The sequence below is a fragment of the Epargyreus clarus genome, unplaced genomic scaffold, assembly GCF_041222505.1.
Source record: "Epargyreus clarus isolate Ecla_fem2 unplaced genomic scaffold, WU_Ecla_fem_2.2 ptg000018l, whole genome shotgun sequence".
Classification (NCBI taxonomy): Eukaryota; Metazoa; Arthropoda; class Insecta; order Lepidoptera; family Hesperiidae; genus Epargyreus; species Epargyreus clarus.
Genome location: NW_027332226.1, coordinates 887641 through 904131, shown reverse-complemented (window position 1 = coordinate 904131; position 16491 = coordinate 887641). Strand labels below are relative to the sequence as shown.

Sequence of the window (16491 nt, the reverse complement as noted above, 5' to 3'; positions counted from 1 at the left end):
GTACCTACTTAGTTGGAAATGCGAAATAGTTTTGGTCGTAAATGCAAATTAACTGAAAAAATATGAATTGCCAATATGTTTTGCATTCCAGACGTTCGATTTTAGATCCTATCTACGAAATATATTCTGCAAATGATTGAATTACGCAAAGGGGTTGTTCGCCAAAAACATACGTGATTGGAACCGTCAAAGTGTTGAACATTCATCATTCGTGGCATCTAATGCCAAACAGAACCTAATTTATACCGGCCGAGCAAACGAGGGTTCGGTTACAAAACCGCGTAGGGCTTCGTCCACCGCATAACAATATTGCTGTTGTAATGAAAACGACATTATAAATACAAGTGGCGGTTGTTTGGCGCGCAAGTGTGTGAGCGGACGCCATAGCGACCGAGCGCGGGAAAGTTTGACAGTTGTGCCGTTCGGATAAACGTATCGCCATGTTGGTTTTGAAGGTCAGTTTTTTGTTGTTCGGTTGTTTATTTATTTATGTGTTGTAATTTTAATATTTAAAAAACAATATGTGTGCCAGTAATGTAGAGTTATGCAGCCTGATTTTTTTTGTTTACATTTAATAAAAGCTCTTCAAAAGTTTATTTAGGTCAGTAGATAATAATATTTAATTATAGATAAATAATTAAGTTATAATTTTAAACATTGATTAATTATGTTTGATGTTCCGATTTAAAGGAAATGAAATTATATTTCATTAATGTCAATAAAATTGCTTTAATAATAAATTTATTAAACATTTATTTTTACTTATTTAATATATTCTGACCTTCATAAACTCATCTAAATAATTATATTGAGCAAGCATGTACATATGAAAAGTACATACATACACATACGTACATATTAAAATTAATAAATAGTAAACAAAAATGTAATTATTCATTGTGTAGTTTCTAGTACTCTTACTCTTACAGACTTTCTATTTAATGAATGAAGTATGCATTTTTACAATAATTATTTAAATAAGGACTTTTGTAAAACCATATCTAACTATTTCACATTTACGCTAACATTTCGTCAGCCTCCATAAACAAGTGAATGATAAATCTAGTTTTAAACTTTATTGCCGTCAACAAGGCAAAAACAATACCTACCTAAGTTACTTTTACCATAGACTATTTTGCCGATTGGTGTTAGAATGGCTAGCAATTTAAATGCAATTACCCCTTCAGATCTAGAACAATTTGTAGCTGGAGCATTTCCTTTGTTCTGTCTACTGCGTCACTATTCTACCTACACCGCTCAAAAGAGCTTACTCGAATACACCTACTTATTATATTCATGTGATAATCGCAGTTTTCATTATAATCTTCGCCTAGTAATTAATTAGTATTTTTTTCATAACACTAAAAAAGCTCATCAATAGTTACTAAAAAAATATCGGTTGATAAAAAAAGAGAGAAATGTTCTTTACTTTACTTTCTTTAAATGCCTTAGTCTAATTATATATGGATTATTTCAGTTTTATTTATTATTTCTGTGATGTTAGTTATTGAATAGCTTGTAGAAAAGCAGATGCGCTACGTATGTGACACAATAGTGTAGCGTTGCTACGCAAGAGTCTACGCGTCTCTAGTTTTCGCCTATTTATTATTCGACGTATTCTCATCGTCCCGTTATTTTTATTGAGAACAGTTTCAAAATGAGAAGGGTTTAAGCCAAATGCATCTTTGAGAATGTTTTTAAATTACCATACCCAATGGGAAAAAAAATACCTTATTACTAAACTAAGCCTTCTGTCTGTCACGGGGCTCTATCTTTTAAAACATAAAATATTTATAAACTTTTGAAATGAATGAAGGATTTTTTTGAAACTTTTGAAATTAATGTGCAATATGGGCGTTAATAACAAATTACAAAAATAAAAAATAGTGATCGGAAATCTGCGAGTTCGATTCGCACTTGACCTATTTATTTTTACAAAATTCTATTTCCCCTCAATCCTGTCCTTCACTTTTAAAATATTAACATTTTACACACGATGCATAATTTTAAGTATGACTAACAATTTTATATCTTTATCTATCTTCATGTTTTTTATTTTAAATTAAAATTAGCAGGCACTGATTACTATCTATAAACTTGAGAAATTTGTTTAACTCAAGTTTAAATTTAACGTATAATGCAAAGTGAATAATTTTAGTAAACATTTCCTTAAAAAAGCCGTTAATTATATAGGTCAATCTTCGAAGGTCAGTGCCAATTTTTTTAACAAAAATACTTTTGCTATAATATCAAATTAAAAAAAAATTGTAACAAAGTTTTTAAGGTAGGTGCATAAGCATGTTGACAGCTTATAAGCCGGAAATCAAATTAATCTAAAATCAGAACGGTGACTTAATTAGATTGATTTTGTAGCTATATTTTTTATCGATACCCAAATCAGATAAAAACATTGACATTGGCACTACTATTGTAAATTAAGTTAACCTTAAGAAAATAATAAGATAGGTAAATAAATAGGTAGGTGTTCGGTTGCAAGAATTTGTTTAGATTGAACCAATGTAAGTTAAATATTTCACTATCAATATTGGACCACCGTATTAGCGCTCCAAGAGTCCTCCAATTGTTGGGTCCTTGTCTGGCCCAGCAATGGTCCCTAAACGGGTTCAGCTATGTAAAACACTGAAAAAAGTTAATCATAATCAATCTTTTTATGAACTCTACTTTCGAGGAACCATTTACAGGCCAATTCCAATAGAAACGTATAGACCCGACTAGACAAATGTTGCAAGTTCGATATTTCGACGGAAATAAATTTATTATAATAATATTTAAATATAATTAAGGTTCTATTTTTTTGTAATTTGTTAGTATTGTCTGCTGTAATCCGAACACAGAGCCATGCACGTATAATTTTTTCGTACAACAATTGAGTATTATCAAAATTTGGACTTCCGTACCATGGAATCAGATCATACCGACTTAAAAGGACAACCGTATTAATTATTTCCGAACTACGTAGAATCTGGGTAAACCATTGCTTTCGTCACTAATGACTTAAGCTTCCTTGAAATGGCAATGCTTGCAAAACTTGCTCTACATAACGCGGTGTATGATTAATGTAAAACTAGCCTTATATAATGTTTACGGTGTCATTTTATGGTAGTTTTAGTGTATTCCGTGTAAATGCTTTTTCTAAGAACGATGCAATAATCTTTACTTAGCTTTTATTTTACTTCAAGTAGGAAGTATGGACAATGTATACCGATATCAAATTGTGGTAAAATATATTACAAAAAAAATCAGCAGTCGGGTAATAAAAACTAAAAATGAACCTGTATTAATTAAATATTAGTTTCGCCCTTTCAGGTGTCAGGATTTAATTCGAGAACAATCCCTTTTAGGAAAATTCTGTACTAGATATTACCTACACGTTGCTTCAGCGCTTCAGCAAAATTTTGAAACTTTCATGTCTGAGAGTAAACAAAAATTCATAAGCCTAAGAATTTTAACCCTTTTATCTAAAGCGAAACACTTACAATCTAATCTATTTCTAGAAATCTCACACCAATTCTAGAAACCCCGGAAAGGCATTGGACAATAACGGATTATTAAAATGATACTACATATGCAAATATTAAATACTCGTTACAAAAACGTTTTAAAACATTAATACATTAACACAGTTTAAAATAATCATGATTCCGTAAACCGTTTCGACAATTGCAAAATATTTATTTCTTTATGTTACAGAATGTTATGTTGTCATTGTTTTGGTATGCGCATTGCGCTCTATAACTTATTTTATTTTAAGTTCGTGCGTTTTCATATAATTTTATTAGATTGCAAATATTTGTGAGTTTCCTTTATATACACGGATATGATACTTAACGAGGTCTTAATTGAAAATGATCATTTACGTGTAAACATTTATTTTTATTTTTACTCAAATCCAAAATATCGTAGGGCGTAACAACTTCCCTATATGTATTATAAAAATGATTTTTCGCGAAATCCTTAATCCTGTTTAAGTAAAATTTATTCAGCCTTATCGCAGAGGAAACTGATCAACAGACAAATTATTTTTTAAAATAAATATGTAGTTTAATATAAAAGTTTTTGTAAATTAGTTTAAGATGATAAGCTGTCAAAGTCGAAATAGACAGTTGAAATCACTGGTATATAATTATGCAAGTTAAAGTAAAGTTTAAGTAATTGTAGTACGTGAATGAACACGCAACAAATTACAAGTGTTATTACAACAGCCAACATTTTGTTCTACGGATCTTCTCACTCAGATAAACGCTAATTAAAAACCGTAATAGTTATTTATGTAATATGAGTAGCCTAATGAAGAACATTTTGTGCATCAGATTTACGAATTACTTATACTCGTATAGCAGTGATAGCGCAGTGGTTGAAACAAGGCCTCTCGGCCGGAGGTCCGCGGTTTCGATTCTCAGGCACGCACTTCTGATTTTTCGTAGTTTTGTGCGTGTTAGAAAGTAATTATCTTTTGCTTATATACAGTGAAGAAAAACATCATAAGGAAATCAGCACGTCTGAAAGTTCAAAAAAAAACTCTAGAATGTGTGAAGTCTATCAATTCGCACTTGATCAGCGTGGTGTTCTATAGTCTAAACTATGTTGACTTGTATAGGAGATCGTTAGAGATACGAATTTTGATTTCCAAATTATATTCAGCAAAAATAATAAAATCCTTGAAATCAGAAAATATTGAATGAATTGGATTCATCCAAAGGTTATCTTGTGGTTATGTTCCAAAAACCCGAGTGACATTATCTAGTTAAATATTATACGAGTAGTTAAGTTGTTTATCTGTCCAAGGTAAGCGCCAGCCCTTAGGTCGTTCGTGGTCTCAATTTAACGCTTGGACAATTTAACCGTACCTGTTCTAAACTAATCTAAACGGAACTATAATTATTAGAACGTACTAAGTTGCGAAAGTTGTATATCAACGGTTTAAAGAGTTTGTAGATTATAAAAATCGGTATATTACTAAGTATGATTACATTATGATTTTTGTGGTTTCAGCTAGGAAATGTCATATGGTTACTTACATGTAGTGAGGCGAAAATTTGCAAACTTATGATTATGTTGTAGCTGATGTTGTAGATTTAGCTAAGACGTAAATTGTAAGTACATAATTGGCATAAACTTGATGACTTGTCTCGTTTAAACAGCCATTAAAATCTTTATAGTTTTTAATATTATTTTCTTGAATATTTAATCTAAAAGCAAACAGCAGGTCCACTTAATTGACAAGTAAAGGCATTGCTCATCTTTGTTTTTTTTTTTAAATATACGCTGTATTATGCAGCTAACCACGTGCTACAAACTAGTAGTAGTATTATCTACAACTAGTTGTAGTAGGAAGCATTTCTCCTGAGATCTGGATCGAAATACTAGATCTGGAATGTAATTTAGAGTACGTTGCGTTACGGCACGCCCACGAAACTTACCGTACTTAGCATTCCGATCTAGAATTGTATTTGACAGCTCTATAGATTCATGTTTCTAAAGTCTATATAGATTAGATATTAATAGAAGGGGCGTTCCTGAATTGTTGTGGAAACTGGTTCAAAATCTCAAACGCGTGTAAATGGAACCTAATTTAAGCGGCACGAGTGATGTATTTTTGATCGGATTTTATTGGATTTGATCGGATCGGAAATTTATATATTTTAGCAGGCTACAGATGTCTATTTGCAATGATGACCACTTGAGTGGGCTTATGTGTGCTTGTTAAAGTCAAAAATAAATAATAGTAATAAAATGTTTAAAACTGTTGTAAAAAAACAACTATATAGCTACATATTTCTATGAATGTCACATACTTTATCATTATATGCATATACCACTTGTTGAAGTCATAGACATATTTACGTTAGTATAATTTGTCATTATGTTGTCTGTCTATTCAGTATATTAAGGTTTAGTTTACATAGTATGTACGTAATAGGCCTGCGTGACATTTCTGTCCGTTCGTTGCCCAGTGCCTAGCTAAGTGCTAGGCTTGCTAGCTAAGTGCTAGGCTTGCTAGCTTGAAATTGATTGGGTTGCCTTTTACACGTAATGCTACTGGGAAATTATATTTAAATGTCGGTTTTCGTTAAATCAGTACACGATAAGGCTTTCTGACGGTAATTGCTAAATTACCATCATTTTCTAAACTAGTTTACTTAAACACGTCTTCAACAAACTGGTACCTAAAACAATATTGTAAAATGCTATCTTAATTTTTTAATTGTAATATCTTACGTAATTTATAATTTTGTTATGTAATTTTCTTTTAGCTCTTTATTATTATTCTTTTGCATATCGTTTGCACAAATGTAGCGACACTTATCGCTTATATACATATAAAGTGTACCAAAAAGGACTTGTCAGTGATTACTTCGTTGGCGCAACTGGTGATAAATAAATAAATAGAAACCTCAACTGCATTCCAGAATCCTCCTTATCTCATCAGCTGGCAGGCAGAGACACCTAGTAGAAAGCTGATTGCAGCCAATTAATATCTCTCACACACATATTCCAAAAACTCATCAGCTGCTAGGCAAAGTCATCTAATGAAACCTGAATTCAGCCAACGTGTATCACACACATATTCCAGAAAAAATATTAACAAACTAGACAGTTGTTAGTCAGTTAACGTGTTAAATTAGTCACGCACGGTCGACACCGGCCTTGCGTTTAACGCTGATTATTGCACGCAAATGTTTAAATGTCGTGGTTATTGTTATGGTAACGATTTGATTGCTATTAAATGGGGCAAGTAACCCCGCCTAGGCTATAAGTATTTTAAAATAGGTATCAATTATATATTTGAAAGATGGTATGACTTCAAATCAAATCAAATCTCTTTATTTGTGAATACAGGTATTAAAAAGTTACTTATAGTGCGCTATATTCCACCTTGTCAGGTATACAAATATATATTAAATTAAATTATCAAAATTTATTACAGAAAATTAAAGAAAAATGTCATTATAATAATTTGTGTGGTTAGATTTTTAAGTTTAAGAATGTTGACCAACCACACTAAAGTGGTAAAAGTAGAGACACTCACAGGAGGCATTCCAACTTTATTATTTGCCGTAGCCACCCATCAGTGACCGACAATAAATAGGACTCTAGTCCTATTTCGGCTTGTGGTCTCATTTGCATCAGACACTGGCCACCTATCGCACGTTCGACGTTCACCTAGTTCGACGTAAATTTCATAAAAAAATAGCACCCAACTCTCCACTCTACATGTTTGTCACCGGCATATACACCCTACTATCGAAACGTAAGAATTGTTTCCAACAGTACTAATCTTTGTGTTAATTATTGTTACTAACATACATTAGCAATTATAATAGGGTAAACAAAACAAGTTAAAGTTGATCGTAATTATAAACTTCTCTTACTTATTATTAACGCTTAACTTGTCACTCGAACGCAAAAACTCATTCTTGAAAATAGTAACAGGCGTACGATATAGTCGAACCACAAATATTTCTATCATGTGTAGTAGTAGATATAACAACTTCCATAACCAATAATAGTTACCCAATTAAAGCTGCGAGATCAATAAATGTCTTAAATGTAGAGGCCTACTCAATGAAGCCGTTGACGTAATGGATCTGGAAGTTTTTGTTGCATTACTTATGAACCACATTCCTCCATACCAACTTACTGATATTACTACTTTAATAAGCACGCAGTAACAGAATGGAACTACTATGATAACTCCTAAGTGCGGTAAGACATACTATGCCGAGTTCCAGCTTAGTCCTCACGGGTAGCGGCGCATCTGTGGGCGATTTCCGGTAAGAATTGAATATTATCTTCCGTTGATTGCAGATGTCCATGTGCGCCAGTAGCCACTTACAATTAGGTGGACTGCATGCTCGTCTATAAGATAAAACGAAAAGTATAATATACAAAAAATCCACTACATCCTTAGCTATATTTTTTTGTTTTCACGAAAATAAATCGTTCAGTTTGACCAATTTGACAAATACCTAACACTTGGATCTTAACTTAGTGCATTACTGACAGTTTCTTGAACATTTTCATTACATTCTATTTTATATTATTTCTTTTTTTAACCACTTTAAAAGGTTTTACCTGCCAGTACTTACATTTAATTGTTAATATATTCAATTATACATATATATTTTTTGTCTATATATAGAAAACATTAATATTTTGCGATTAATCATTATTCCCCCGGGATCTGAGCAATTTTCCGGATTCATAAGAAGATTTACATTGACCTTCAGGAGATATTACAAAGATATCTCTTATAAATAAACTATAAGGTTTGTTCTCGAAAACTTCTCTGACGAATTTGCTAACATTCATACCAACTTACAACATTACTAAGCATTTTAATCATGTTTTTTAACATTGGCACGTCAACAATTTTTTGTGCGCACCTCGATAACATTCCCTGCTTATATGTCACTTAAAGCGGTCTATTATAATATGAGTACCCAAAGCTTTTGCAACGTATTGAATTAATTTCCCGGCAAGGTCGTCTTGTCTGTTTGTCGAGCGAAGGTTTTCCAGCCAGCAGGAATGTTGCTTTGCTGTCGTGGGTTTAATTAGCTTTAACTTCTAGACGCGTCTGTTTTGGCGTGGAAAGGCACAGTGCGTGGCTGCCTTAAGTTGTTTTTGTAAGAAAAAGGGCGACGCGTCTGTCAAAGGGGTCTTGGCTCCTACATATAATTGGCTATTTAAGTGCAATTTCATTGAGAATCATGTAAAACTTACATTCCTACTTACTAAAACACTAGAATTAAGTTTACTTCTCTATTTAATTATTTATGGCTTAACTGGCTTAACATATTATTTGTGTCGAAGATACGGTAATATGTGATAATACCTTTAAACACCGAATAATATACTGCCTCAGGAATGATTTTCTTTGATATTTTAGAAATAAGTAGCATTATTCGTTACAATATCGTTTTTTTTATGATAACTATACACGCTAATAAACTAACCTTCGACAAGTCTCTAAAATGACTAATAATACTTTATTAAAGTACGTTATAAAATTTTATACGTGTCTACATAAAGAAAGACAATGACGAATAAAAATTCCGAAATTACCTTCCGGCGTGAAATACCAGTTAGTATTCATTCTATTAATCAGATTATTATGAATCAGAACAGCCTCTCACTTAACCTATGAATCAAAGAGGAAAAATAGTAAACAAGTATTTACTTAAATCATATCATTGACCGATATTTATGTAATTTTGTAAGGATAAGTCATAGACAAGTATAGATATCTCGCCGCCTTGTAATTGAAGGAAGCCATTAGTGGCTTAAAAGGCTGACACTTCTGTCAGACGTTTAATGACTGTCATAGTGTAATTTACGCCGAACAATGCCGACATGCGCAGTTAAGACACGAAATCAAAGAAAAAGTGCGAAAAAATATCGTTTCATTCGTAAATGATCTAAAAACTACATTTTTTTAATATTTTTCAAACACGAAAATAGATGACAGTGACAATTTCAATTGTCAAAACTGGTTACATTTTCTTGTTAGGAATGAGTAATCTTTACTAATCTATGGGATAAGTATAGTGTTTTTAAACGGTGTATGAAGTCTACTATTCGCATTATGAAAACATATTACTATAATAAATAATGCCACACCCATACATAATCATAATACAGTCTTCCTGACCTAGAATCGAACTTGGGATTTATAGACCGACACAGTGACCTTTATACGTTATACACATTTATATACTACGTTTTTATTAGTAGTATATTAATGGTCATACACCAAGACGTGTTTAAAATAAAAATGCGGGTGTAACTTACACGTGGCCAAATAAGCTCATTATTTAAGGAAGAGTTCTGTTTATCTCGGCATCAGCATCTGTAACACTTCCGCATTACTGCAGAGTGCAGACGTACATGATGGCAATGACCATTTACATTAATTATCGTGTGCCTTAGGACAGGGAAATGTTTTGCTTACCTTATTGCGTAGTTGTACATTTGACGACCCTTGGAGTCAGCTTAGCAGTCTGTCTGACGCGCGATGCATTCCGTGTTCATTCCCAGGACATGCAAACAAAAACCATCAATGGTGAAATTAGATTTCTAGATTTGAGTGTTTGCTTAGTCATCTTTGTGTGTGAGGGCTATGAGTGGTAACAATGTTTTAAAATACTTTATTTGAAGTGCATGTCATGTACACGTAGTAGGTACCGGAGTAAATAAAATATTTTAAGTTTCACTCCAATGGATAAAGCCTTCAGAAAGGTTATATGTGTTATTTTAAAAATATATACGCAGGAATGCAATGAGTAATATACATTTTCAATAGTAATAATATCGACAATTCATTTACAATATCATTTTATAGCGTGTTCTACACATAATCCCACATCTTTGACAAATATTATGCTCATACTTGTCATAAACACACATAGATAATTCACAATCAATTCAAATATATAACAATAACAATTAAAACATAACAGTTGTAACAAATTTCTACATAAAAAGTTGACTTTGTAAAATTAGGGTTACGTTCCTAACAGTCGAACCTCAGACTCTAAGTTACCGTTTAATGAATAAAAACCTGATTGAAGGTACTTCAAAATATAATTCATACTGTTATGGATGGTACATAGTGTGCATAAATAATCTCGAAGTATCCGTACAATTTCCGCACCACCCACCTGGTCCAAATAAGACGAGATATTAATCTTTCCGCGTCCGAGTCAAGGCTGCGACATTCTCCATTCCGCCCGGTGCTCGTAATTACTTGTACTGACCCAACCCTTTACATTGGTACTATTAAAATCTGAAAGGTTAAGTGGGTGGCGGTTTCACGATTACGATAACGGTTTAAGCCTGGGATCGGGAAACTATTGTAGTTTAATTCTACGCACAAATATATAAATATAGTTATAGCTATATCTAAATATAGTCAAAGCGGAAAAGTATTTTTTATAGTAGATATAGAAGTAGCAAATTTGCATGCAGTTCATGATGGTAGATCAGTGGTAACTGCCATTCATAGATATTCATAATCACCCTAAGGACTACTAGGACTAGAATCCCTCAGGAGGTCGACCACATATGCGTTGCTACTTTTGAGAACTAAGTTGGAATGACTGTTGGAACGTATATAAATCTCTCCGACTGCACCCTTCAATCCTGCACATAGCAGCGTTGCAGCGGTGACTCCACAGTCAAACCATAAAGGACTTTACCACTTTTAAGTAGTGAAACTAATTTCAAGCTACACAAATATTAACAGTGACCCATTCTATTTCCAGACCCTCCTAGTTTGCGCAGCATGGGCTTGCGTGCAGGCCCAAGGTCCTGCGACTACCCCAGTGCCCATTCTCAAGCAGATCAACCGGCAGAACGACGACGGCTCCTACAGCTACGGGTACGAGGCCGCTGACGGCTCCTTCAAGATCGAGACTAAGTACCCCAATGGAGACGTCGCGGGGAAGTACGGTTACGTTGACGAGAACGGGAAGTCTAGGGAGATCTCGTACGGAGCCAGCAGCCAGAGGGGATTCGAGCCACAAGGTAAAACTTTTGTGACATTTTAAATGAGTAATCCATAGTATAGTAGAGTAGTGATGGTAATAAGTAAAAAAACGGGATTGGTAGAAACTTTAGCTCTCAATCGTGAGTCCGAGGTACATAACGGCACGCACTTCTGTTTTTGTCAGTCATAAGCGTATAATAACTTGATTGCCCGATGCCCTTTTTTAAAAAAAACCCAAAATACACAATAAAGAAACCTACATGCCTGGGATTTCTTAAGAAAGTTCTTAACGGTGTGATAAGTCTACCAATCCGAACTCAGCGTCGGACTAAGCCCTTCTCACTCTGAGAAGAAGATGCCAGTGGTGGCAATGGGTGAAAGAGCTCTCACAGTAGATTTTTTATAATAAAACTATACTTCACAACACCTGTGAGTCACTAATAGATACACTAGGCCGTAACGTCCGTTTTCAATTAGCAATTAGTCATGAGCATCGGTTTCAAAAGAACTCTGGGTCTAACAGTAGCCGGTGGCGCAATGTGGCCCAGATAACGGATAATGTTTGTTTACGTGTTTTCGTCTTTGCCAATATCTTGCTAGGGTTGCCTTTGTAATTGTGCTACGTACGTTTGTTAATTCTTGGTTGCAACTTGTTTTACGAGCTATATAACTTGTCGTGTTAGTATTTTGTGCGTCAAATTTTGCAATTTAATTTTAATTGTTAAAACACTGTACCAGAATGGTTACCTTAGATCAGCTGTTTTCAAACTGCTCATATGGCTTTCGATAATTGCTGCCATCCAATAAAAACACAATGGTCTATGAAAGTCGTAAGGAATTATTTTAACGCGAAGAAATCCCTCCCAAGGGAGCGGAAGAAGTAAGTCGGACTCTCACCGACTAAAACTCCACGGTGTAACTTTGGACACTCAGTGCCGAGTAACGAGAAGCTTTAACACGACATTCGCAGACCGGGAATATTGGCGGACGTTGACGCAAACACCACTCAAGTCTCTATGTTTGCATGAAAATCCTATCAAACAGAAATAAAGTATAACAATAAATTTTGGTTGACAACCCTGCCGTTAGTGCTTATAAGTGGACTAATGAACTTTCCCACAAAACGGGTTTTTCAAGTGCCATCAATGATAGATTGATATATTTGCAATATTCATTATATACGAGTATTAGGATATTAATTTTGCTGTTATAACGTTGTTTCGTAAACCAGTTATATAGTCTCGTTAACCTGTCTCAATATATTTTCGTTAAATGAAATATTTTTCAAATCAATCATTTCATTTTTATAATATGGAAGGAGTAAACGAGCATATAGTCCTGAAGGTAAATGGCTTCTGCCACTCATGAACATCTGTAATCAACCCCTAGAAAAAAATAGAGACCAACTAAAAGTCGGCCACACACAAGATACAGATCTGTGCGGCCACAGATTCATTGGTATGATAAAGGTATTTGATTTTGGGACTATTAGCTATATAATTTTATAGACATTTTTGGCTTCATGTCTGTCAAGTGTACTCATCTGGGAACAATACATGTTCCGAAACCTGCTTGTCCAGTTGTTCTCTGGCCGGCGCCCAACGGGGCTACAGCCTTCACGGTCTAGTTGTCTTAGGGTGACCAACTTTAGGAAACTTCGGAATTGCTTAGGCCATGTCTGTATACAGAGTATTATTTCTCTTATGTGTTCAGTATTTTTTTTTACTATATGAATAAGATGATTAATCCAACTACGCATTTGAAAGATTATAGTAACAGAGTAAAAGTAAAAATCTGTTGCTCTTACTTGCAAATAATAATAAGTGTATTTACCCCTAAAAGAAGACATTTTGTCCCACCCTCTGAACTTCGAAGGTGCGAATTACCTCAGCGATAAGGCAAAACCAAAAATATGGCGAATGTCAAAATTTTATATGAAATATGCTAATGAATAAATCTCATTTCATTCCAGGGGCCGGTATCATGGTGCCACCTCCCACACTGAACGATCCTTCATCGAACGCGCTGACCGACGGTCGTGAGGATGACGGACAGTACCGAGAGGACCCGAAAATCTACGAGGACCCCAAGTACAATGGCAGGGCTGCTTCCAGGCCTAGCTCTTTCAGGCAGTACCAGCAGCCAGCCCAACCTGAACCCCAGTACCAGGAGCCCCAATACCAGCCACAGCCTGCCTTCCAACAACAATACCAACAACAAAGCTACCAGCAGCCTCAGCAACAGTCGTACCAGCCGTCGCAGCTCCGATCTTCGCCCTCGTTCTCTCAGCAGACCAGTCTATTCAACCAAGCGCCTCAACAGTTCCCGCAGCAGGACAGCCGTCCAGTGAGCCAGGTTTACCACCAACAACCCCAGTTCTCGTACCAGGCCTCGTACACGCCGCAGCCCTACCAGCAGAGCTACCAGCAAAGCTTCCAACCACAACCTCAGACTTACCAGCCACAGAATTACCAGTCCCAAAACTATCAGGGTCAAAACTTCAACCCCTTCTCTGGTCACCCAGCGCAGAACTTTGACCCCAACACTGGGTCATACAGCATCAACTTCACTGGTTAATTCTTAGTTTGGTTCACAGTTCACAACTTGTAAATACAATTTAAGGGTAGTTCATAATGATGCTGATTTTACTCTAGATGGGGTGTAGCTATATTTTATACTTTTGCAGTTTAAACTCAGTTTTTATACGTAAGTATCGTTTTAATCATTCATCGAGAAATATTTTGGATTATTTATTAATATGATTACATTGAATACTTGTATAATTCAATTATTTGTAAATTTGAGAAAATAAAGTAAATAAACAACATGTATAATATCGACAGCGATTTAAAAATAAAATATAAGTAAAAATGAAATATTAGAACGATCAAAATATTTCTTGATGGATTAATATAAGAATAAGCAGTTTTTGTACATTTTAGTACTAGTCAATGTTTGCGTATCGTTTTATTAAAATTATTGGTATTTATAGCTTTACTTAAATTATTTGTATCGAATATATTTTAAATGTAACAAGTTGTAATAAAAATATAGTGCTTGTGAATACTTCCATTTCCATAGTTATGACACAATTTATTTTACATTTTAATTATTGTAATATTTTTATGTGTAATTTTTTTTTTTAATTTTTTAATCACATCATTTTTTGTCGTCTATAAATAATATTAATTCCGTATAATTATTTAATTACATTTAATTCAATAATATTATGTATGTAATAAGATTAGTAATTTATATATTATTAAATGTTGATTATACATGTAACAATTGTATATGTTAAGTATATTATATATTAAATATTTAAGTAATACATATTTATATTGAGTACTATATATTATAATATGATATATATATTATATTGGTAACACAATGATCATAAACAATGTATAAGTATTTTATAAAATAATTATATACGTAGTTTATACCCGTTTATATATATAGTTCAAGGATACAGATATATGTCTAGATGGACGTTGGGTTCGGGAAAACATGAAAAAACACAGGTTCAAATTACATATCTATAATAACTTTTGTTTTATCTGTGATCTCAAACAACACCGAGACACATTAGAGTTTCACACCGCATAGATGGCACCACTCACGCACATTTAAAATGGAGCTATTTCTCGTGTCTCATGTGCCACAACGTGTAATTTAGACATATAAATTCTCTCATGAAATCTGTCATATAATTATGTAATATACAAAATTGCTATTGATTCGATCAATAGGCGGCGCGACGCATTGCAAATGGCGGACAATGTCCGACATGGACGTGTACAGGGTGTTGATTGCGATTGAATAAACTCTTATGTAAACTGTCCTTGTTGTTTTTATTTCCTGCACGGAGAAAGCGGGTTGAGCAAATGGACCATTAATCTAATTACATATTAATATTTGGTGTTCCATCTTAAATCGCAACGTTAGTCGAGGCTTGGAAACTAGGCTTCTAAAATCGAGCGCTCCGAGGTTCGAATCCCAAACCCTGCTCAGAGTTTTTCTAAATTTTGTACCCTTTAGAAATTAATTATTATTTGCTTTAATGTAGAAAATATCGTAAATAAATCTATACCTGAGAGTTCAAAAAAAATCTCGAAGCTGTGAGAACTCTACCAATTCGCACGTGGCCAACCTATTGCTTAAACTTCTTTCACTCTGGTAGGAGACCCGGACCTAGTGATGACACAAGTCATAATAAGTTGACAAAATAGTATCAAAAGTACAAATCAGTGGTTCAAATCAAATATAGCGGGACCGCTATTTTTTCCCTATAACAGCAGCACGGTAGCAATATAGGATTAGCAGACGAGCATGCACTCCACCTTATGGTAAGTGGCTACTGCCGCCCATGGACATCTGTAAACAACCCTAGATAGGATTAGAGAAGTTGACCAGACATACGCCGCCACTCCTGAAGACTAAGCTGGAACGCCTCGGAAAAGTACGTCTCCCTTACCATACCCTTCAAACCAGAACACAGCAGCGTTGGTGTTATGAGACAGAAATAGGTGTGGCGATGGTGCCGCCGGAGGGGAAGCACAAAGGGTTCCTTTGTGGTTCCACTCTAGCACCACCACCTTCAACAGTTCTAATTTTACAAGACAAGATCGAAACTCTATCTTAAGCGTTGTAAGTTTATTTTAATACCTTTCAAAAATGTATAATATAAATATATATTTGTTTGTCAATTGTATCACAATAAATTGATCAGAGTAAAATCAAAAGCAAGATTGATTAGAGCAAGTTGGTAGAGGCAATGTTAATATCTTGCTGAAACTGACCTTGGAAGTTTCAGGACAACCATGGTCTGCTACAGTCTATTGGTCTGTAAGTATACATGTACAGTTTCAGGATTTTTTAAAACGATACCACTGTGTGACTATTTCCTCAATACAATACTTATTTAGAACGTAAGTTATGACACTCACAACAAAATTTAATCTAAGTATGTAACATTTCTA

At 34.3% G+C, this 16491-nt stretch overlaps 1 protein-coding gene across 1 annotated transcript; it reads left to right on the top strand.

Annotated features, from left to right (window-relative positions):
• The first annotated feature begins 295 nt into the window (after nucleotides 1-295).
• On the top strand, nucleotides 296-15354 carry CPR55 (cuticular protein RR-1 motif 55). Its single transcript, XM_073082650.1, has 3 exons — nucleotides 296-455; nucleotides 11286-11547; nucleotides 13482-15354. The coding sequence occupies exons 1-3, from the start codon at nucleotides 441-443 to the stop codon at nucleotides 14084-14086; spliced, it is 882 nt and encodes a 293-aa protein (XP_072938751.1). The 5' UTR covers nucleotides 296-440; the 3' UTR covers nucleotides 14087-15354.
• The last annotated feature ends 1137 nt before the right edge of the window (nucleotides 15355-16491 follow it).

Bases quoted from the DNA above. Each gene is read 5' to 3' on its own strand.
- CPR55 (XM_073082650.1), top strand. The intron at 11,548-13,481 runs GTAAAACTTTTG...ATTTCATTCCAG, and splicing joins GAGGGGATTCGAGCCACAAG to GGGCCGGTATCATGGTGCCA.